The sequence below is a fragment of the Mustela lutreola genome, chromosome 3 (genome assembly GCF_030435805.1).
Source record: "Mustela lutreola isolate mMusLut2 chromosome 3, mMusLut2.pri, whole genome shotgun sequence".
Classification (NCBI taxonomy): domain Eukaryota; kingdom Metazoa; phylum Chordata; class Mammalia; order Carnivora; family Mustelidae; genus Mustela; species Mustela lutreola.
Window position 1 is genome coordinate 202,762,271 of NC_081292.1, and position 24,789 is coordinate 202,787,059.

Sequence of the window (24,789 nt, forward strand, 5' to 3'; positions counted from 1 at the left end):
GAGCAGGTTCTTAAAAAAGACTCTGATGGGTGACATTCCTGTGCGAAGGAAATTGAGCAAGTTATCCTTTGCTCAATGGTATATTTCAACCATGTCAACATTTTCTGTCTTGCTTTTTAAAATCTGATTTCAACAGGAAACAAGTACGTGTAGGGGTGAAAGAAAACAGGACCGTTTCTGCAGGTGGGTTGTTGGGGAAAGGATAGACCTAAAAGGGCTAGTAGGGAAATCCCCTTCCTTGATTCCCAGGAGGAAGCCGTGCTCTGTGAAGTCAAGGGCGGCAGGTGTGTGATGCCGTTGCCTTCAAGTGACCTTCGTCTGGAGGAGCCGTTTCTGACATCATCCACTGACAGTAGAGTAATAGGTTTTATTTTGACAGCAGAAGATTATTGCATGGTCGGGCTTTAATAAACACTCTTTAGGGCTTTATGTCTGGGAAGCTTAAACCTATTTCCTTGCCTTGTAACACGAATGCCCTGTGCTTGTGTCTCTTGCAGCTTTGTAAGAAGCTAACCCCCGAGGCGCAGGCGGGATGGCTAGCTCGGCCCGGGAGCACCTGCTTTTTGTGCGGCGTCGAAATCCCCAGATGCGGTACACACTGAGCCCCGAGAACCTCCAGAGCCTGGCGGCCCAGAGCTCCATGCCAGAGAACATGACCCTCCAGAGGGCGAACAGCGACACGGACCTGGTGACTTCCGAGAGCCGCTCCAGCCTGACGGCCAGCATGTACGAGTACACGCTGGGGCAAGCCCAGAACCTCATTATCTTCTGGGACATCAAGGAGGAGGTGGACCCCAGTGACTGGATCGGACTTTATCATATCGGTGAGTGACGTGGCAGGGGCCTGCGTGAGACTTAGAGCAGACAGTCTTATGGTGACATAACACCGATGTGTAGTTTTGCTGGGGGGCGTGGGGTGGGGAACACACCACACAAATAAACCCAGTAAGATTCTGGGACTTTTTTTTTCCTCTTTAGAAAGGAGACAATCAACGATAATAAATAGCTTTGCCACTGTGAATTTTGTGGTTATATTTCTATCCTGATTAAATGCCAGGGCCTGCAGATTTTATAATATTTTCTTTTTAAAGCTTCACATTACCCTTGATCAGTAGTCCTGTTTTGGCAAGAATAGGATATTAATTTTAAACTGGTGAAAAAGATGTCCAGATTTAGATAACTGATGTGAAAAAAAATGTTGTAGCTTCTTTCTTTCTTTCTTTCTTTCTTTTTTTTTTTTTTTTTTTGGCAGCAAAGCAAGGTTTATTGAGCGATAGTGAAGTGAGAGTACAAAGCTCCTGAAAGGGGAGGGGACCCAAGAGGGCTGCCCCGTTCTATAGTTTCTAAAGGTTGAGTTTCATGAAGAACAACTTGCAGTCTGTGGTATCTTCTTATTTTGAAATTCCTGATGTGTCCTCAATCAGATAAGTAAAGAAGGTGTCATATTTTCGTAACAAATGACTTAGGAATAGGTTGCTATTTATTTTAATAAAAATGTCCCAGCTGTGTTTAGCTGATTTGCACGTGCTGTGCATAGGTGAGCAAATGATGAATGGCACATGCCAGGAAATAGAAAATTGGCTTTATTGAAAGCAAAAATCCAAACCCTACTGCCTGGGCTTAAAGAAAATCTAAATTAAACCTGATAATAAAAATGTAACATTCCCGACTCTTAATTTCACAAAACAAGCTGAGGGTTGCTGGGGGGAGGGGGGTTGGGAGAAGGGGGGTGGGGTTATGGACACTGGGGAGGGTATGTGCTATGGTGAGTGCTGTGAAGTGTGTAAACCTGGCGATTCACAGACCTGTACCCCTGGGGATAAAAATACATTATATATTTATAAAAAATTTAAAAAAAATCTAACATTCCCCACAGTTAGGGAAGTTTTTCACTCAGAAAAGGGAATGCCTTTCAAAATTTAGCTTCAAGTATTGTAATAGAAAGACATGTTTGCTTTCACTGTAAATGATAAACTAAGCATCTTTCTTGTTTTTTGTTTTTTTGTTTTTTCTGGAGTAAATTGGGGAAGGGGAAGGCCTATTTGTTGATGGCAGTGCTTCTCATTCAGGGGCAACTTTACCTCCTACAGGACGCTTCGTAATGTCTGGAGCATCTTTGGTTGACACAGGGGGGTAGGGAATGAGAGACCAGGGGTGCCGCTCCACACCCCGCAGCGGACAGGTCCACCTCCCGCAACGGCCCGGTAGCACCGTCTTGACAAACTCTGATTTAAGGCAGAGTAACAGCCTTGTTGACAGTGTATCAAAATGTTCAACCCACTAAAATCTATGTTTTTCAGTAACAAAGAATTTTATGTTGACTAAAATAAAACTGGTTTGTGTTTACTGATGGAAGTAACTCAACTAATCATGCTGATAACAAGAAATCTAAAATGGTAAAAAATATTTCAAGAATTTTTATTTTTCTGTTTCCTCTTATAACAATGAAAAAGGGGGGGAAAAGTCTTAAGAGTCCAGCATTTTTATCCGGGTGTGTCTAAATATATTTTCAAGATGGGGACTGTAGGATTTAAAAATTGTATTTTTATTTCTGATATCTATTATTTCACCAAAAAGTCTTACAGTGTTGATGGGACTTTGGAAGTAATTCTTTTGGTTTTACATAACTTCAATTTTTTAGATTTCACAAAACTGTTTTCATTTTAACATGATTTTTAAAATATTATCTACCTTCAAGTTTACTAACTTTTAATATTTTCATCCTCATTCTCTTGTCAGTCCCACCCAATGCATTTTAAAATGTCAGTTATTGACTTTACATTTATAGAATTTGCACTTCTTTCTTTTTTGTGTATTTTATTTTTCTTATGAGAGTCCCTATATGTTCACTCATTCAGACCATATTTTCATTCAGTTATTTGAATTGAATCAAATGCATCTGCTTTAAGTTCTTTGCAAAATCCAGTATCTGGGCAGTTTTTATTACCTGTTTTTCTCTTGACCATGGATCCCATTTTCCTGTTTCCTTGCATATCCAGCAGTTACTGATTTTACATTGGCTGTTGAGAATTCTAAGTTGTGGAAATCACTTCTGTAGAACAATTTTTACTTTAATGTTCACTTTTATCCCATTAGGATATATGAGTAATATAGTTTTCCCCTTCGTGAGGATGGGTCGGTGGAAAGCCCAGTGTGGTCCCCCGGCACTTCTAACTTGATGGGATTCAGCCTCCAAGTTTGGTCTATGCTATGGATTTTGTTAGGGCTTGGTTTAGGGCTTGGTTAGGCTAGATCTAGGCCTCGTTGGCCTTTGTACTTCTTCCCAAGTAGTGGCGTTTCTGATGTCTGAGCGGGTGCCTGGGCTGCCGACCAGGGGTCTTTTCTCTGGCTGGGTCATAATTCCAGTGTTCTCTAGCATGGCTGGACCTCCAGGAACTTCAACACCCTCAGCCCCTTTGGCAGCTGCTCTCTACAAAGCCTTGGTCATGTTTCTCTGCTCATGTGCCGTCTAGACATTAGCCTAAGGCTTGGGGGCATCCCTGTGCGCACTTCTGGCCTTCAGCCCTCCATCGCTCTTTCCTTCCCCGTCCCCCGTCTGTGATCCAAACTCTGATCTCTGCATCCTCAGCTTGTCGGAGCTTCTGTGGACTCAGGAAGTTGTCCCCTGGCTGAGACCTGGGTGATCATAGAGTCCCCTCATCAGATTCTTTTCTCTCTGGGGTTTTCATCTCAAGCCACCTGTTGTGCAATGTCTGAAAACCACCACCTCCCAGTTTTACAGTTGTTTCCATCAGGAAGGCTAGTCTGGAACTAGTCATGGCCCTAGGACCTGAAGCAGAAGTTTCTTCCATGCTTTTGCTTTCCCAGAGGCAGTGAGAGATTTCACTTAATTTTCCCATTTCCAGAGAATTCTGAGTGAATAATAAATGGTGATTTCAGTTCCATGGGTTTGTTATTTCTTCTTAGTGTATTTTCTAGTGTTTTAGATCCCTGGCAGGGCAGAGAGAACTGGTGCCCTCAGACCTCTCAAGGGACTGGGGTGAACACAAATTAATACCTTCAGGTGACAGTACCACGTGCTTGGGAGTCTCGGGCATGTTGTTGGTTTCAGCAGGTCTTCTGCAACACATGACTCGGAAAGACACATGTCCCAGCATCTAAGACATTAAGTGTGGCGCATTCCTACAGCTGTGTTTCAGAGGAAGCCTGGCTTTTCTGGGACCTCAGAATGAGTAAACAGAGACCCGGCTTCAGGGAGAGACAGCCACTGCTCCTGGGGCTAAGATGGGCTGTTCTGACCTCTAGGTTAGAGGGAGCCTCAGTTCTGGGGGGACTATGCCCTCCCATGTGGAGAGGCATAGGCGGAAGCTATGTGGGTTTTCACTGACAGCTGTTTCCTGATCCTTCTTCCATATGGGCTCAGCAGCGAGCCATTGATCTCAGGCAGGTAGGTCCTCCCCAGACTCAGGAAAGTTCTAAACTTCTATGGTAATCCAGTGAGTGAGTAGCCTAGGAGTGGACTGTGAGGCAGCTCTGGCCAGTGAGAGGTCAGGGAAAGACTTTGGGGGGAACTTCCTTTTCCAGTGAGAAGCCAAGGTCTCCTGTCGTCATTGGACTTCACTTTCTCTTGTACCTGAGGCTGCGGTGACAGGATGTGACACTGAACTGTTGCGTCCGTGGAGCAGCCGTTAGACCTCAACTGAGACTGAAGCTAGGAATGACAGAGCAGAAGTCCGAATGAGCTTGGACTGGCGCTCCCGAGTTCTTGGCATGTGTGGAAACAATCCTCCCCCCGCTTACGTCCCCGCTGTGACGCTCTCTCTGACCTGCAGTTAATCCTCCCCAAGCGGCTAGGTGGTGGAAAGATACCTGGGGGAAAAGGAAGGCCGCGAACCACTTGTGAGGGCAGGACAGGGAGTGGGGGCTGCCTCAGTAGTTGCGACTTTAGGGAATGTGCCCAAATCTGCTCCAACAGAGTTAAGATCCATTAGGTCATTTTTTTTTTCTTTTAAAGTAACAAAAATCTGATACAAAAAGTTTGAAAATCTAACTCCAAGCCATGTGGAAGTTTTCCAAAGTTTAGTAGGACCAGTCCTGTGACAGGTGTCATCTACGGAACGACACAGTAAGTGACTCGAACTGCTCAGGGGCCCTATTAGGGAAGGTGGCCAGGGGACACATCGGGAGGAACCTGAAGGAAAAGAGGAACTGCAAGGCCAGGATGGAGAAAAGAATTTGGGGTACAAATGATGTCACCAATTTAAGGCCATTGTGGCTAACCAGAAATACGTTCTCTCTGGGGCTCTGTGACACGGGCATGCTGAGAATCCAAGTGTGCCCGCAGCAGCACGCGTGTCAGGGGCGGCCTCAGACCCCTGGAGGGACCAGCCGCCCTACTTCAGCGGAGTCCTGAGAAGCCGGCGGTTTCCTAGCAACGCCTGGTTTTATTTGTGGAACAGAGAGATGGTCTCTATAGAGATAAATCCCAAAGGGAAAGAAAGGGTTTGGGTGGAACGTCTGGCCGGTGAGGTGTGGCTAACTGGCTCGCTCTGCACTTTGATTGTGTTTCTCTTGGCTTACATTTTCTTACTCTCAAGAAGTGGGAGTTTTGCTTGTGTTTGGCTAATTGTTCATAAGGTTCTGCATTGTACAAGTCAGTCCAGAGGATGTTCAGCTAATCTGGGGAGAAAATATATACTCCTGGGTCAGAAAAATAAATTGTTCTCCAGGCATTGTAAGCGATATATATGTCCTGTTGGGAATACAAAGAAAAAAAAAGTTGAAAATATCAAAGCGCCATTTGTGGTAAATTTGGGTGTGAACATAATTCCTAAAACAGGTGCTAATTGTAGTTTCTCTCTCTAGAAAGTCTCATACACACCCTGAGATTTCCAGAGATGATTACAAGGTAGCTATAGCTCCGACTCTCCAGATTACAACAATGAATACCTTGCATATGGTTTTCAAAAATCACCAGATTTATAACTTTATAACTAGATTTATAACTTACCGTCACGTCAGTCTCTGTGATGAGAAGTGAGCCTTGAGGAAAGCGACACTGCTGTGCATTGCTTCCTTCCAAGCTGGCTGGACAGAAAGAGCCGGACACTCACATGCACGAAAGCACCGAGGGGACCCAGCATGAACAGCTTTCCCTGAAGAGCCGCACAGTCCCTGTTTAGAGCAGAACAGAGTGCATTTGTTTCAGGCCCGCTGTCTAATTCCCCTTAACCTTCGGTCTCGTGCTCTGCTTTCTGGCCATTCCAAAGAAAAATACTTCAGAAGGCTTACTTTGCCATTTCTCAATTTCAGGCAACTTCAAGTACCTGAACAGAGCTAGGAAAATGCCCATTATGAAAATGAGACGGCTCTGCCACTCCGTACCCCAGTGCTACTCAAATTGCTGGCCTGCGGTCGGTCTAGCACTAGATAAGAAGATTCCTCCAGAATTAAATCAATGTCGTGCATCCTTCACTGAGAAAATCTTGCTGTTAGAAAATTAAGTTAAATAATGGGCTTATTGAGGCAACTGTTTCACATTCTGGCTCAAGCTTGTCTTGCCATAGACCAGTAGCACATAGTTCGCCAGCATTTCTCTGGACTGCCCTTTGAGAATACCTCTCAGGGTCTGCGTGCTGATTGTATCGTATACAAAGATGAATGGCAGAACAACCGTATTGGACTCTGTCTTAAAAAATATCGTGGCTCATGTTGTATGATGTTTTTCATATTTCTTTGCATTTGGGTGGTAAAATAAAGATAGGATCATAATAGTTAACCAAGGCCTTGGGATTATGTTTTTCAGAGCTTTAAAATCCCAAAGTTTAAATTGATGTTTATTGCATGAAGAATTAAGGTCCAGCGTAGGATGCTGTACGGCCAGTGGGAGGCAGCGAAGGCTGGGCCTTGAGTGTCTTGGGTCTAGTCTTTGTTTCTCCCCCATGTGTTGAAAATGCAGTCCTGTGTTTTCCAACCTTCAGTTACTTACTCAGCACCTTCTTGACTTTTGCAGTATGGGGTTATCACCTGTACTATTAATATTTTTCTTTAAACCATCTGGTAGAAAGAAAGAAAGGGAGGGAGAGAGAGAGAGTCTGGCTATCTACCCGGACTTTGTTTTAAGCAGTAAGGCCTGGGAAAGGTGTTTCTACCACACATTACAACTCTTTCCTCTATACATACAAAGTAATTCTTTCTACCATGATCCAAGGTTAAGAACACAGGCTCTGCAATCAGACAGACTAGTAAATTCCCATACACTTACTGGCTTGAGAGAATTACGTAATCTCCCATCCAAGTACTAACCAGGCCCGACCCTGCTTAGCTTCCGAGAGAGAATTACGTAATCTCTTTGATGTCGATTCCGTACAAAGAGCTGCGGAGCTGCCCTGTGCATGCCCTATGCATGACAGAAGCCCTTTCTGAATTATGTCACCTTTTTAAATCTCAGTTTCCTCAGAAAAGTACCAGTGTCATGAGAAAGAAGATAATACGTGTACAAAGCTCTTGAGAAGGTGCCTGGGCTTACTGTAAGGTCCTGCTGATTGTAAACTGTCATCATTATTTTGGCTACTGCAAATAATAATAAAATCGTTTTCCTGGTAGCCTGAAGCTGCAGCACAACCTTACCTCCTGGATGAATCCACAAGAAGGGATGTCCATATTAAAGGGACACACCGGACTGCTTCTGCTTATAAAAACCCAAAGCCAATCCTTTGAGTCAGAGTTCTAGAAATTATATAAAGCACTTCAAATTTTGATGCTAAATAATACAGCCTTTTGATTATTATGTAGGTTTTGAACCAATATGCTTTTCAAGGTGATGGGAAAGCTGCAGTTTAATCCCAAATTCAATCAAATGGAACAAAGAATTTATGTATTAAGTATTTAGTTTCCAGAATAGCTATCAAATGTAGTAAAGAGTGACTGTAAGCTCTTTTGGTATTTTTACATGATTACTGCCAAAGAAAAGTTGTTTCAGGTCATGTCTTTAAATTTTAGAAAATGCTTTTAGAGAATAAGAGCTTTGAACACGAAATGCTTTTTGGAACAACTTAACTCTAAATTGCTTTTTATTACCTAGTTGTATTAGCCTCAGTCAGATTATGCTGTACAAGTGAGCTAACTCTGAATCCTTGGTGACTTAGCAGAACAAAAGATTATTTCTTTTTAATACTTTGTGTCCAACATGGATTGATGGGGGCTTGCTTTGTTCTGTGGGATAGATATGCAGGCTGACCGTTCTCCTGATTTTTGCCATATTGGATTATCAAGGGCTACCATCGTGCCATTACACTATCTGTAACAGAAGGCCTCTCTGGGCAGGTGTTAAGGAAAGAGGGCACTGGAGACTCCTACATCGGCTCTTAAATGCTTTGGCCTCAGAGTGACACATCTCACTTCTTCTCAGGGACTCCATTCAGCATTAGGGCCATGATCTGCCTAACTGCACAGAGACCGGGCAATGGGGAGGAAACATTGGCTCTTTAAGGAAGCAGTTGATGTCTCTACTGTAGTAGATGCATCTTGCTAACAACGTGTGCGGTCCTCTGGTCTGTTTCAAAGGCCAAGACATCCTTACACGGTCACTGCAAGGATAGATGTGAGAATTGAAAAGTGTCATACTTTCGTATAGACTTTACAGCGTGTTCAGGAGACTGAATGAGAAGACACACCCAGAGCAGGACCAAGGATAGTACCGGACACTATGGATGCCCTGTGGCATTAGAACCTGAATTCACAGCATTTGTTGGCATCACAGACCATCACAGATCTCTCTTCTCATATGCATGTTAAAGATCTAGTTCACAGAGATGCCCATGTATTTAAACTGGTTTTGGAAGTGTTCCCTGGACATTCGGTAGACTTTAAAATGATGGATGGTTTAGTGTATCCAAGGAAACTTTAGTATATTTTGTCCCCTGACGTATAGGTAGAAAACCATACTTGAAATAGGCATTCTTCTGTCTGTACACTGTGATGGTGAGATGGTTTTTTTTTTTTTTTTTTTTTTTTTTTAAAGATTTTATTTATTTATTTGACAGAGAGAGATCACAAGTAGACAGAGAGGCAGGCAGAGAGAGAGAGAGAGGAGGAAGCAGGCTCCCTGCTGAGCAAAGAGCCCGATGCGGGGCTCGATCCCAGGACCCTGAGATCATGACCTGAGCCGAAGGCAGCGGCTTAACCCACTGAGCCACCCAGGCGCCCCTGGTTTTTGTTTTTTATCTGGTTATTCTGTGAGTGTTATCTGAGCCCCCCCCCCCAATTTATATTGCTTTTCCTTAAAGGATGCTTATATAGGTACCGAAATTAGTAAATGTGGAATGATTGTAAATATTTTTTGATAGAGTTAAGACAACCTTAGCATGAGGTTTAGAAATTCTTCAATCCACAGGCGCCGGGAGGCTCAGTCAGTTAACTGTCTGATTCTTGATTTCGGCTCCGGTCGTGATCTCAGGGTTGTGAGATCGAGCCCTTTGTTGGCTTTGCCCTGGACACGCAGCCTCTCTCTCTTTCCCCTCCCCACCCTACTCTCTCTCTCTCCCTCAAAAGAAAAAAAAAATTCCTCATTCTGATAATACCCATTACTAACTCACAAAATAATGTCTTATCACATAAACTGTTTTTATAATATTTGTTATAATTGGCTTCTCATACTTTTCTAAGGATTAATGGGTATATCAATAAAGAAAATACATCTATAATGTCATCTTTTTATCCTGATATCTCTCTTAAAGTCTGCTTGTCTATTATCAGTTGCTATGTCAACTTTCCTTTGATTCGTTTTTGTTCAATGGATCTTTTCCCACTGATTTCATTTCAGCCATTCTTTGGCACGCTTCAGGTGTATCTCTGTAAATCATCCGTGGCTTTATGATTTTTAATCCGAACTGAGTGACCTTCTTTTAAAATCAGTGTATTTAGTGTTTTAACATTTACTGTTATTTTTTTTTTAATTTTATTTATTTATTTGACAGTGATCACAAGCAGGCAGAGAGGCAGGCAGAGAGAGGAAGGGAAGCAGGCTCCCCACTGAGCAGAGAGCCCAACGCGGGGCTCGATCCCAGGACCCTGCGATCATGACCCAAGCCGAAGGCAGAGGCTTTAACCCACTGAGCCACCTGGATGCCCCAACATTTACTGTTATTTTTTAATATATTTTGATTTATTTCCATATCCTATCTTGTTTTCTATATTTTATGCTTTTTCATAGTTTTTTTTTTTTGTTTTTTGTGTGTTTTTTTTTTTTACACCTGATTATGTGCCTTCCACTGAAATGAGTTTTCTTTACTCCTTATCATCTAGTCAGTCTATCTGTTTGAAAGGTAAACTTTCTAGATCTAGCCTGTTAGCAGTTATCCTTAAAATATTTGTCACGTATAATTGAACTAAAGGGTAACATGAATCAGTATCTTTACATACCTCTCAAATTCTACAAGGATCTTTGAACAAATTTACTATAATCTCTTCCTTCTCTGTCTTCTCTTTTACTGTTGACAACATTTAATTCCATCCTGTTTTCTATATTAGTTATTATATTAGTGTTACACTTTTTTTAATAGACAGGGATTATTCCAGTTTAATATATTACCTAAGAAGCTCTGAGAAAACTTAGTGGCTTAAAACAACAATGTATTGACTACAATGTATTGGTAGAAAAAGAGACTTACCTGGATCAGCAGCACTACACTATGTGAGGTTTGATTTTCCGAGAAAACACACATGCACACACCACAAAAGTTGTGTTCTAAAAAAAATGGAAGCAAGCAGGAGAAGTTTGATTTCAACTTCAAATTCTTTTGATGTACCAACTCAAAGAATATTCTTAATTTTTTCTTGTTAACGTAGATAGCAACAAAAGGTATCAGGTATACCTGAAATTTTCCCTTCATTTTCTCCAGTAGGTTTTCTCCGTTGTGGGCTCTCAGGTGTTCTCTCTTTCATTCTGCAGCATTTATTTTATCTTTGGTTTAAACTAGTCTTATGCAGGCAGTCTCTGGGTTACAGTAGAGCTGTGATAACTATCAATCATCATATTAATTTCTGACAGTTGTTTTCCCACAGTCAGGCTGACACTATTGTTGAGTTTTTGAGAAAGTCACTTTACAATTGTGCACCCTTCATATGGACATCAGAGGAACTATAGAGAGTGTCTCAGGTTTTCAATCTGATTTAAGTGGTAAGGACCAGAGGGTCATAACTTGGATTCAGCAGTGACATTAAGAAATTCTTCCTCTAAGTCCTATTTTGTATTTTTTTGTAAATTTAAATTATGAATTGCACATCTTCCAGTGTATGCATGCTCACTGGGGAAGGCTGATGTTTTTTTCCTACACAAAAATTTATGAAGCAACAAATGCTCCCATTTTCTCAATTTACTATAGTTCATAAAATCATTAGGAGACCCACAGTGCCTTAATTACATACAGAGCTTGAACTTGTCAGAGGCCAGTGGATCCATTAACCTCGGCATTGGGTAGTGGAGTGGCAAGAAGAGATGTTTTGGAAAGGGGCTGTGGGATGCATCTGGAGTCAAATTCTGGCTCAGCCTCCATGTCTTACGTAAAAATGGGCATAGTATCAACCCCATGGATTTGCAGGGAAGAAGATGAAACAAGATGACACTTGAGAAGCGTATGCAGGGTGGTGCTTTCATAGGTGGTAACCATGGAAATGTTTGTAGGGAGCCTGATGTCTGTCTGCCAGTAGGCAGAGGGCTACAGACGTGAATCAGCTCGCATTTTGGTGGGGTGTGAGGTAGGAACGACGCAGTGTGTGTAGCACAATGTTACAGAGGCCACAAGAGCATGGAGAAAGAACAGTTTGATGCCTAAGATGAGTTCGGGGAGGGGAAAGATATAGAAATGGCTACACTAAGAAGGTGATATTTAGACTTACCCTCCAATAGGACTTTTTTAAATTTTTGGTATTGCTGTGAGAGAAAGTCATTCTAGGACGTGAGGATACCATATGCATGTCACGTCTTTCTCACGAAGGGGTTCCCTCTGCTTTATTGAAGATTGCTCCTCCTGTCTTCCCTATTTCTGCCTGGCTGACTTCTGTGGATCCTTCTAGATGGGATTTGGAAGTCACCCACTTGTGATGTGTCCCCCGACTGTTCCAGGCAATCAGTCCGTTTTCCTGTTTCCCCAGGAACTTATTCATGTCATGGTTCCAGGGCCGATGACCCTGGGCTGTAATTTGTCTTTTTCCATGTTTGTCCCTTTAGGTGCGCTCTGAGCTGAGTCCTGTTCATGTTGTGTCCTGAGCACCTTATCTAGCTCTCTGTGCCGCCTTAGTCATGCGGATTAGTTAATTTCATTAAAGAGTAGGTTTTAGGACAGTTATGACAGAAAAGTGATACTTTCGTGTTGGAGATTTATTCCACATTATATAGTTTTCTCCTAAGGATTTCATTCAGTAGATTAGTTCTGGTGTTCATTCGCTCACTGATTTCTGCCACAATGTGAGGAGTTTGCCATATGCCAGATATCTGAAGGAATTTCTAAAATACCTGTATTTGAGATCATAGTTAAAGAACCGTCATTCCATTTCTTTTTTCAGTTATTAATTTTAAAAATATTTTATTTATTTATTTGACAGAGAGAGACAGTGAGAGAGGGAACACAAGCAGGGGGCGTGGGAGAGGGAGAGGCAGGCTTCCCGCTGAGCAGGGAGCCTGATGGGGGCTCGATCTCAGGACCCCAGGATCATGCCGAAGGCAGACGCTTAATGACCGAAGGACCCAGGCACCCCTCTTTTTTCAATTATTATACAATATATAGGCCTTTTGATTACTCTTTCTTTACCCATGGGTTCTGTCTTCAATATGGAAAGCACTATGTGTTTAGATAGAAGGGAATTTATTCCCTGAATTCAGTATGGTTAGTGCCTTATACTCTCATTCTTTTTTGTTCTTTCTTAGTCCCTTGTTTGCAAAAATACGCATCTGCTGCTCTAAGCAGTCAGGGGAGTTTTTCTGAAGGTTGTGTGTCGTTTGGCTTGGAGAATATCTTGAGTGTTTTTGACATTTTGAAATACATCACCTTTATATTCACAACATAACTATCACACATCTATGAACAAGTGGTGTTATAAACTTGCTGATGGTTCAAAGAATGATTGATCATGTTTTCACTCTATAGAAATAAGTCCACTGTTCTTGGGACTATAATTATAGCAGTAAACTATAATATTAGAAGCAAATATGTTACTGTAAGGCTAATCTAAAACAAAAAACAAAAAACAAAAAAACCTTGAAATTCCCAAGTGAGAATTTACGTTAAGCTAACTAATAGGATTTTAAATATTTATATACCTTCTTAAAGCATCCAAAAAGAGATTTTTTAAAAGTGCAAGTCTAGGGCATATTTTGGGTAGGATAGAACATTAAATGCAAAAAGGAAAGCCTGAAGAATTCAGCGAACATCTGGAGGAGGTTAACTTTTTAGTTTTGGGCTGCGTGACAGTCATTTTTCCTCTGTTCACTTAGCTGCCAAACCCTGTCATTCCTGAACCATTTCAAGGAGACAGACAATGTGAACTCTGTATATATGTACGTGCCCCCATGTAACTGCTGATTTGAGCAAGGTCACAGGTCAGCATCTGTCAGGTAGCTTCGGATTTTCTAGTTCATCATGTGATTTGGTTGCCTGAATGGAGGAACACTATGAAACCAATAAAGCTACTTTTAAAAAATTAATTTTTTAATTTTTTAAACGAATGCTGGTGGTGAAGTACTATATTTTTCATCGTCTGGAATCATTAAATAGCTGATCCATCTGTTGGAGCTTATTTTAAAACTTAGAGGCATGGAGGTTTTAGATTTAGAAAAGGAAATTAATGATCATTTACCCCGCTGGCCTCATTTTACAAATGAGAAACGGAGGGCCCGGATGGATTAAGTAATATATTCCCATGGTTGCTCAGTAAAATGGTTGGAAAAAATACAGTGTTTAATAGGAATTTCCTCCACAGCGGGGTTGCTTTTTAAAGGGAGTTAGGTGCTAAATCAGTTCCTGCAGGTGATTTTTGAGTAGAGCTAAAATTACCCTCGAAAACCCCAGGAAGGCAATATGACTTAACAGCACCTTCAACACAGCCGGTTTTTCTTCCAGTATTGGAATAGTCTCCTGTCTTAGATTGAGTGCCAGAGAAGAAGTTGGCTTGTGATTAGGAGCTGTTTTTATATCCCCTAACTCCTATCATTTAAAACCGGATTTCCCCTCACCCTGGTGGGACCCTTGAAAGAAGTGCGCATTTCATGCTCCCTGTCGGGGCCCACGCTCAGGGTCTGGAAGGGCTCCCAGCGATTTAGATCGCGCTTGATCTCTTGTCCCAGCGGAGCACTTCTGGTTCCACCAGAATATGTTAAATGTGCGTTTTCTGTGCCTCCCTTGAACCTCTCTTCATCTTTGAAGGCTCAGTAGAGTGTGATGGGTCACTTCCTTGACGGGAGGCTCGTAGAGATTGACTTTCTAGGTTGTTTTTACTAGTTTTTATAACGCTGTCTAGAATATTCCCCCAATATTTACTGTTCCTTTGTCTGAGCAATACTTCAGTGAAATAATTTTATTTTTTTACAGCTGTCGCAGTGTTTCAATACACATAAATACTGTCTGTTCTGTTACTTCTGCTCTTTCCAGTACAGCACACATTTTGGAGGGTTTTAAATCCAAGGACTGAGTACGTACACAAACTTTGGGTCTCTGAGGTGATCTAAGAGGACTGTTTTCGGTCCGAGAACTCTGTTGCCATAAAATATCAAACCTACTCGTCTTTGTTTAAACTGTAACTGATGAATTTAAAGGCAGATGTGACTAGCACCGGTGAGTGTCCATGAGCTGAACCATTCTACATACTCTTCAGATAGATATTTCAAAACTACTTCAGTAACTCTTAAGAAAACTATGCAGAATTCAATGATGTGTTGCAGAATTCTGATTTATAACAGGTGACGGGAGGACCCCCCGGGCTCTACTCTTTTCCAAAACCATGTGCTTGCAAGTCGCAGTAACTGGGAAATCCCGCACCAGACCTTCTGTTGGTCTTGGCTGCCCTGGCCTCTGCTGTGGCCTCTTGTGCCCTCTTTCTGAGGCTGCTTCGTCATTGGCTGTGACCCTGTCTCCTGGGTCCCCCAGTTTTCTGGCCCTTTGTTCTTTTTCTCTTTACTGATACTCCTTTCTTATCCTCTTGTAAGTGAATTTTCTTCTTTTTAATGCCTCCTTCCTTGAATGATTTCATCCACTCCCAGTTTTTAGCTGGTCTAGGCAGAAAGCTTTCTCTCTCACCAGGGGTGGTTAGATGCTCCTGGCCCATGAGAGCCAAGCCTGCCCATCTCCTCTTGTCTCTGAGTTCAGGGTCCTCACACTGGTGGCGGGAAGTCAGCTGTGAGGAAAGCAGGGACACCACAGAAAAGGGTGAGCACTCGCATCAGGGCTGGGGCTCACCCGGTTTGCTAGCGACCCGCTGTTTAACGCCAACCTGTCTACAGCTCCCATGACCGTTTCTCTCTGAATATCCTACTCGCTCTTCAAACTCAGCTTGTTCAAAATAAATTGACAGGCATGCCCAACCAGTTCTTCTTCATTTTCTCTGTTTGTTAGAGGAAATGCCATTTTTTATCGTTTCTCAGGCTTAAAAATTGCTTGAGACCTTGACTCCTGTCCTACTCTCCGTGGAGGACTGAGTTAGCGATGTTTCCTGGCATTGTCACCTCTTTGGAGTCTCACTTCATGTGGGTCTCTATTGTTAGTTCCCTAAATCGTGTCCTTGGTCTGACATAGTCCAGTCCAATCCATGTTCCACATTACCGTCAATATTTAATAAATGAAGGTTTATTTTTGCCAGACACGAAGCTAAGTGCTTTATGTATCTTATCTCATTTAATCCTCAGGACAACATTATGGAGTAGTGTACCTCTCAGGAGTTGTCGGTGACTAAAAACACTCAAACAAACCTAGCCCTTCCCTGGACCAGTAAGTGGCCAGGAAAATGCAATTGGAAATTATCCTCTAAACCAGGCAGGGCCCACCTGCTGGTAGGGGTGGGGTGGGGGGGGGTTAGCCTTCTGCAAGCCCCCGTGCTGAGCATGGGAAGAGAGGTGGAAGCTTGGTAATGCAACCCACGTCTAATTTAGGCTGTTACCAGTGTCCTCATTGTATAGATAAGGAGTAGACTACAGGGAAGTAAGTTTTCTAAGGTGTTTCCAACTTGGATAAGGAGGCCTTGAAATTTTCCTGACTTTGCAACTTAGGGTATCCTTCATTATCCTTTGTCATAAAACTCCCCACTTATGCAGTAGAGTCTCATGGTCAGATGATTTGGCTGTGAAGTTGGATAGACCTAAATTTCAATCTACCTTGCCACCTGCTGTTTGCCACTGGGCCACTTACTTATCCCCTCTGAAAACAATATCTATCTCCTAGGAAACAATAGAACCCTCAGTCGGATTTTTCTGTGTACACATGGCACAAGTCTTGGTTAGTAAGAGTGTAGGAAACGTCGACTATGGTGATGATGATTAAACTCTAGTTCAGCAAGGCATAGACCAAATTTTTCTGTATCTGTGGGCTGTGTGATTATAGACCATTGCTTTTGGATAAAATATTTGTTGAGTTAAAAAAAACACAATATGGAGGAAAATTGTACTCCAGGGATTAATGACATCATTAATGTTCAAGAATGATCAAAGGGAACTCATCCTGCTTCAGTGGCAGCTGAGGCCCCTGGGCTGAAGGTGACAACCACCTCCACATTCCACGTGAGATGCCCGACCCCTCAAGCAGGTCTCACGATGTCCAGAATCATGAAAGAGGAGCTGTTGGTTTGATGGAAGATTTCCCTGGGGACGTTGTCAGTGTGCTGGGAGCCACTCTTTCTTTCGGACATACATGCTGGAGAGAAGTTGGTGGCTGCTTCCCTCCACCTCAGGTCAACTGAGAGGAGTGTCAGGGGACCTGCCCCGATGGCTTCATGAGTGTCCTCTGCTGTGTGAGGGACACACCAGACTGGTGTTTGATCCACGCGGGACAACTCTAAAGGCGAGAAGCTGTGGCTGGCACAGAGAGTGGGCACGGCTCGTTGGCCATGGGACACACGGCCTGAGCTGCTGGGACAAGAGTGTGTGTTTCTGGTGGACGAGGGTTGGGCTCTGCCCACCACAGAGCTGGTGTGGGGTCACTGGCATGCCTGCTCCAAAACACTAGGCGGAGGAGCTGATGTTCTCTGGGGGCCATTCAGAGGACCGAGGCAGAAGACCTCAGCGGGAAGAGGCCAGGTGTGCTCTGGGAGTGCCGTCATCTGAAGGAAAGAGGGTTGTAAGTGAACACAGCAAGGAAACTGCAGGTGAGAACCCCCAGAACTGGGCTCTCTCTCCAGACCCCAGGAAATGTTCTCTGGAGAGACAAGGTCCAAGCGCAGAGAATGCTGGCACCAGATTGTAGCTGGGCGACCTCAGCCATGCCTTCCCTGCCTCCCAACCTTTCCTCCTTCCTCAACCCACTGAGATCCTGAGAGAGACAGAGACCGGTGGCGAGTCCAGAATGCAGCCACAGCCCCCTTCCTTTCTGAAGGCTTTCTGCCTGAAGCAGGCCTTGGTGAAGAGAGCGAGAAGATTTTATTTTAACTTAAGTTTGGAGGTTTAACTAGGACCCAGAACTGGACATTTTCTTTGTAGATGTGAACATTTTTGTGACTTGATGTGACCAGAAGAGTGATAATGACCAGAAGAGTCAAGGGGTTTGCTGTCGTCCTTCAGTCTAGTGGTGAACGGAAGCGAATCCCCCGGAGCGGATCAGGACAGGCAGCAGGCTGAAAAGAATAACATTGTTTTCAGTTTTGTCCTAGGAGTCTCGCTTGCTGCATGTAATACCCAAATATCAAACTGTTGGTAATGGGGTTAAGCATTGTCTGGCGTTTCAAGTGGAGGAGTCACTGTTGGGATTTGTTTGGTTTGATTGTCGGGTTGCAAATCGAGATGTTGCAAGAATGGACCTGGGCATGGTGTCCGTCTTTGATTCAAAGGAGTCCCTGAGCTGACCACAACGGGCAAAGTGGGGTAGAAAATGGTTCCATTGGGCAAATGTTGCCTTTCTCTGGTCTCTTGCTTTGCCTTGCTTCTCAGTCAGTCTGTGTTAACTGATTGCTGTGTTCCCGTCCCCTGGAGATAACCACTTTTGAAGAAATACACCTGACTTTCGGCTCTGAACTATTTATGGAAAAGTAAAGCATTTCACTCAAAAGCAGTACAGAAGATAAAATCGGGGTCTGTTATCCATGCTTTTTGACCACACTGGTGGGATACATCTGGGAGCATGGTGAAACACAGTGTGATCATCACCAACAATAGACAAGAAACCGAGGCAGAGCCTTGACGCAGGAGATACAGGGTGATGGGAATGAGGCCACCTGTCCCTAAGATAGACTTCAGTCTTCCTACAGAGACCGGCAGGGACCACCAGAGAAGTGAGCGATGGTGTGGGCAGGCTGGATGGTTATGGTAAACTCAAAGAAAAAAGAGAGAGCTCCACATTAGTGGAAAAGAAGGCTGAATTAAGGCTTTAGGTTTTCGGGGAGGTCTTCATGGAGTATCCTGTTAAAATGACATCATTAGGATGGACCTTAATCTTTATGACTTGTCCTTATGAAAAGGGGAGATCTGGAGAAAGACATGCCCAGCAGGGAGAATGCCTTGTGAACTTGAAGATGGGCACTACCGAGACAAGATCGGGATCCTTCCCTCACAGCACTCATTAGGAAGTAACTGTCGACACTTGATTTCAGACTTCCAGCCTCCTGAACTGTGAGATGAGAAATTTCTGTTGTTCAGATCTCTCAGTTTATGGTACTTTGTTATGGCAGCTCTCGGAAATGAATACAATAGATATTTGTTTAAATACTGTGATTGTAACAAGATAAGAATTCTTAAACTGCATAGCCTCATCTTCCAGGGTAATTTTGATCAAATTCAAAATAATGAATTTTAGATTAAATTGCTTCCCCAGGAGCTTGAAGGCCATGCCAGTCTGTCCCTTTTCTCTCATCCCAAATGTTCTTCTAGTCTTTAGATTCAAAATATCGTTGATTTGGAGAATGTTTTTAGCCGTAGGCTGAATTCCCAAGATTTTGCGAATCTTGTATTCCTAGGGAGCTTTCGGAAGCTTTCTCCAGTGGTTTATATGTGTTGATCTGGTTAGACACAGCAGATGGGCCTAAATAACCACCCCCTTTCTTTCCCAAAATCTCTTAAAGATCCATTTCTGTGAGTTAGGCTGGACAGAGGTTGCCATTTTTGAGAATCCATTCTATGCTTAAACCACTCATCTATTTTTAAGTTCTGGTCTCTGAGTGAATTTTTCAAAAGCTAGCTGTCAGCTTTTGACAAATTGTTCATCATGCATGATAGTCTACATCTTGTCCCTTTTAGGATTATGTCCAGATGCACTTTTGCCATTTACTAATTAAATACTTCTCCCCCGCCACGTGCATTATGCACACTTACATTTTGAGGAGCAAGCCTGTGGAATGCTGATGGTATTTACAGACAGACCCTCGCATCCAGACGGGAGGATACTTGGAAGACCATCAAGAGCATTTCCATCTTTTTAGGATCAAAGGGTACATACACGCTGACACTGCCATCCTGTATCAGAGGATAAGTCTGTGCTGGCTTATCACGAGCAGTTATTCTTGGGTGTCCTTTACTGCTCTGGGAGAAACATTTAACTCAGTGTTATTTGTTGCCCAAATAGCAACCTCAGATTCATGGACCCCAAACTCTACGAAACCAGGCAATTCACTTTAGCAAACCTTCCATGGTTCTTGTGCCAGATTTTACAGGTAACACACAGCCTCTACCTTTAAGGGACTTCCTACATACATAAGTGCAGGAAGGTGGCCCTGGTTTGAGGCTGAAACTCTGGTATTAGGGCGTGTACTTCTTCTAAATCTTATTCTGGCAACATGGCACTTTTCATTCCTGCCCTCATGCCCAGTGGGCTCCTTTTCAAAGCTCCCCACTGCCACAGGAGGTAGGAAGTAGCACCTGCTGGACAAATAGGGCTAGGAATGCCTGTGGGTCTTTAGCCTAAGTCCAAAAGAAACTCTTGGACCCAGTGGAGGCTTTTGGAAACTTTCTTTGATGCAACTCCATGATCAAGAGATCCCGGGAACTTTAGAACTCTGGGCATTTGCCCACAGCTGGCTGAAAACCTCAGACCGAAGTTGTACCATACTTTGCTCTTACAAATGGAGGAAAGATTGTTCCGTTTCTTGGTGCTGCCCAGTTTTTGGCTCATGGAGCATTTCTTGAGAGGAGACCTCAGGAGTCAGGATGGGTACGACCCAAACAGAACCATAAAATCTTAACTTTTATACCTGAACTCACTAGTTTAGTTTCTCTTACATTTTAGTCACCGGAACAGAGGTTCAAAAACTTGCCTCAGCTTCATGGCCACTTAGTGGGACTCTTAGGGCTAGAATTCAGATCTCTTTGTTCCCTGATAGTCTTGCATTGTCTATTTTGCACATAGTCTTTCCAGCCAAGCACTGCATTCAGTGGTGTGTTGACAAGTTGGCTGTCTCTCAAACATACCCTCTGATTTGTGGTATTTCTAGATTTCCACAGTATGAATCTTCTACCATGGCCAATTTCAAACTACCAACCGTCTAAGAGCTGGCTTTCAAAATTCCAGGCACTGTCAACAGTTGGTTCCAGCACACTACTGACTACATCCTCCTGCCTGCTCTGTTTTGTGGTGTTGGGGTTGTATCAGTGTCCAATGCCTTGTGAGGTCAGTCGGCCCCTGTGGTGAGAAGACATAAAATAGTGTGACTAAGAGAAGGGCCTGTTTCATTGATTGGATGTCCCAGCATTCCTTGGACTCTAATTTCTTCCTAGGACTCTGTAGTCTTTGAGTCAACATTTGATAATAAACACTGGCTCTTGAGTGAGGGGATGTTTCTTTAGCTCTAACACGTTTTGAAATAGTCCCGTTTTGGGACTTGGAACTTGCTATTCATAAAGATTTTGCTACTTGAGAGAATGTCCAGTGGAAGGGTGTGGAAAGTTTCCTCTCCATCTAATCATTCATTTTCTTTATATTTGACCATTACCACTGCACCTAAACCTAATTATGGCACTCCTTCATCTGGCTGTTTTGAGTGGAGAGACTGGAGGGGATAGGATACAGGGGACAATGTCCTCGTAATCTGGACTGCTAACGGAAGAACAGAATCTAGAGCCGGAAGGGCCCTAAAGATACTCGTCACTTACATACTGTAGATGAGGAAACTTAGAGACTGAAACCTACACAGACCCACACAGCTGTTGAGAGTCTTTTGGGATCTTAACCTGTGATTCTTGATACCCCATTCAGTGTTTTTCCCCATGACACCATTATGACTATTTGATGACTATTTGCACCTTCAGAGCGTGGAATGTCATGCTTCTGACTTCAGATTGAATGAATGTGAATGAGCAGTTTTCTACGTGCTTTTTGTTCTATTAAGAAGTAGAGTATGGGGACGCCCTGGGTAGCTCAGTTACTAAATGTCTGCCTTTGGCTCAGGTCATGATCCCAGGGTCCTGGGATTGAGCCCCTCATCGGGCTCCCTGCTTTGTCCTCTCCAGCTTCCCTAACTGCTTGTGTTCATGCTCTCACTGTCAAATAAATAAATAAAATATTAAAGTAGAGTATGGATTGGAGAATTGATTTGGAGGACTGCCCAGGACTTTTTAACCTCCTACAACTTCTCGTCCATGAGTTGTCCAGGGAAAGATTCAGAAAGAGCTGGATGATGTGAAGCTTGAGGCTTTTTGGAAAGAAGAACCATTCCTTGTTTTTCATATGTGCAAAATGAAATCTTCAGTGTTGAGATAGAGAATAACCCACCTGTTTTGTATCAAGACAAAGACTTGGCTCTGAGGTATCAGTTAATTCTACAAACATTTAAGCACCTACAGTGTGGGCGCATGGGAGAGTTAGTTGGTTAAGTGACTGCCTTCGACTCAGGTCATGATCCTGGGGTCATGAGATTGAGTCCCGTGTTGGGGTCCCCCAGCTCTGTGAGGAGCCTGCTTCTCCCTTTCCCTCTGCCTGCCTCTCCCCCTGCTTCTGCTCTCTCTCTTTCTCTGTCAAATAAATAAATAAAATCCTTACAAAAAATAAATAAACACCTACAATGTGCCAGGCAGCATGTGAGGCACTGGGAATATACAGATGAATAAAACATCAGCTTGATTTTCTAAGAACATGGACCCTGTGAGAGAAGAGACACATGAACAGATAACTTCAGCATAATCTTCTAAGAACAGGACATGCACAGAGCACAGGATGGCAGAGGGGTTCAGTTTTATACATATTTTCGTTGTTAACTTGGACTTAGCAGGAAGAGCACTGAACAGGGAGTCCAGTAATTAGGTTTTGGTCCCAGCACCGTGATGTGTGAATGTGTTACTCAATATAAATCATTTAGCATCTTTCTGTGTTAGAGAATGGGAGAATCATGGTAGACTCCTAAAAGGTTATTGGGAAGATTGAACAAATTCTCTACAAAAGTCCTTTGAAAGTATTGTCTACTGCACAATGCAAGTATATTATATTTTTCATTTGGAAGCAGGTAACTTTTTTTTTTATTCCTTGACAAAGCTCTCTCTAGAAGTATCCATTATCAAATGTGTATTGAGCACCTGAATATTTACTAGCCCCTATGTCCATGTCCTAAAATACAATAGTGAATTAAACAGAGAAGGCCCCTACTTGTGGAGCTTGAATTCAAGAGGGGAAAGAGAAAATTCAAAAGTCTTAAAAAGTAAAGGAAAATATCAGGTAGTATTTCAAGTAAGTGCAAAGCAGATAATAAAACAGGGTAATGTGATAAGAGTGGTTGGGTAGACTTTGTGTTGGGTCAGGAAAGACTCTCTGAAAGGTGGGACTTTTAAGCTGAGTGACAAGTAGGAACAAGCCATGCAAATATGAGAGATACTAAGGAATGGTTCTAGCATAAGCCCTCGGCAAGAATGAGCGTAGCAGCTTTTGGGAACAGAGAGGACCAGTGTTGCTAGAGCACAGTGCACAAGGGGCAGATAGGGCATACTGGGGGTCAGAGAAATAGACGCATTGAAGCACAAAGAATTTTTTAAGCTGTCATAGGGAGTTGTGGTTTTATATGAAGTACAGGGAGACCAGTGAAGGGTTTTAACTAGCAGAATAGCAAGGTTTGATTTTGTAGAAGATCACTTTGGCTGCTGTTGGAGAATGAATCAGAGGTCAAAGTCTTGTGGCAGGAAAGGTGAGAGAGAATATGAGCTTATCCTGGCTTCTAGCAGAAAGGCTGATAGGAGTAGAATGTCTATAGGATATTATTGAAGATAGAATCAAGATTTCCTCATAGTTCAGTATTGGGTAATGTGGGAAAGAAAAAAATTTAAGGTCACTCCTTAATTTTTGGCCAGAGTAGTTCAGTTATTTTGAGGGAGGAGTCATGGGAGGAATAGAAGAAGCAGTCAAGAATTATTTTATCTGTGTCAGATTTGACATGCCTGTTAGACATAGGTGCAGATGTCAAGAAGGAAGTTAGGTCTGTGAATCTGGAATCTAGGAATCATTAACAAGTTGACGGATCTGGAGAAAGCTGCCCTGTGAGAGTCTATCCCTACACTACTTAGAAGGGGATGTAGGGTAGAGGCTGCTCAGAGGGCAAAAGGAGTCACAGAAGTCCAAGAAAGTGTGGCCAGGCAAGAAAACCATGTGAAGGATGTGTCCTGGAAGCTATGAGAAAAAAGGGAATAATCAAGTAGGAGAGAGTGATTAACAGTGCTGGTTAGGGGTCAGAGTCCACATACAATAAGAGTAGTTACCATGGTTGGCAAAAAGTAATGAACATTGGGCTTAGCAACACGGAAGGGAGATTGTTGGTGTCTTGACAAGATTGGTGGAGATAAAAGTTGGAATGAAGTGACTTGGGGAAGAATATGAGACGAAAAAGTGGCTATTTTGTCTGTAGATCACTACTTCAAGAAGTTTGCTGTGAAGGGGGGGAAGCCATGGCAGAGTGCCAACAGGGGCATTCAGAATTCTTTTTTAAAAAAAGGCATTTCTGGGTTTTGCATTAGTGGATATGATCTAGTAGACATTATCCAGATGACACTGAGGGTGCAAGAGCGGGGATACTCCCAACAGATAAAGCCTTGGGAACGTGAGAGCAGATGGGATTTAGAGCACAAGCTGGGGGCTTGGACTTCCACGGGAGCCGGAGCACTTCACCGAGGAGAGCAGGGCAGTGTAGCAAGGATGTCTCTAGGGGAAGGTGAGTAGTAGGTCTGCCAATGGAAATCTGAGTCTGTTTGCCTCCGCTTTTATGCATCTGGAGGTCGTGGTGAGGGGTGAACATCAGACATTGTCATCTAGAGAAGTGAGAGGGCATGTGTATTGCAGCAGTGCAGCGAGGTTGCCTGGCAGTACCGAGGCCCATGGAAGATCTGTGGTCCTGAGACGAAAGGCAGACCAGGGAGCGTCTTTGGTTTTATTTTGCTGTTCTACCAGTTGGGCTACAGAGACGGTCTAAGTAGGTAGCTGTAGTAGTAGCAGTGGTGGTAGCTCAACTACTGTTGAGCTTTATCATGGGATGCAGTGGAAGGAGAGAAGGAAGATAGAGTTAGAGGGTGATTAAAGAATGGATCAAAGAGTCCAGCAGGATAAAGAAGACTTCAATGACTTGGGGGTGACCGATGGAGGAAATGAAGTGGAGGACCTGAGCAGAAGGATGTCTGGAGTGAGAGCACTAGAGGGGACAAGCTGGGAGATGAGGAGGGGTTTGAGAGCAGAA

At 43.2% G+C, this 24,789-nt stretch overlaps 1 protein-coding gene across 3 annotated transcripts in view; it reads left to right on the top strand.

Annotated features, from left to right (window-relative positions):
- The window catches only part of HECW2 (HECT, C2 and WW domain containing E3 ubiquitin protein ligase 2), a 368,631-nt gene that overhangs the window by 137,987 nt on the left and 205,855 nt on the right, over positions 1–24,789 (top strand). For all 3 annotated transcript variants that reach the window (XM_059168541.1, XM_059168540.1, XM_059168539.1), the window contains one exon: positions 498–824. In XM_059168541.1, the coding sequence (XP_059024524.1) occupies positions 533–824 (292 nt within the window). In that variant the 5' untranslated portion in view covers positions 498–532. The remainder of the gene's footprint in view (positions 1–497; positions 825–24,789) is intronic.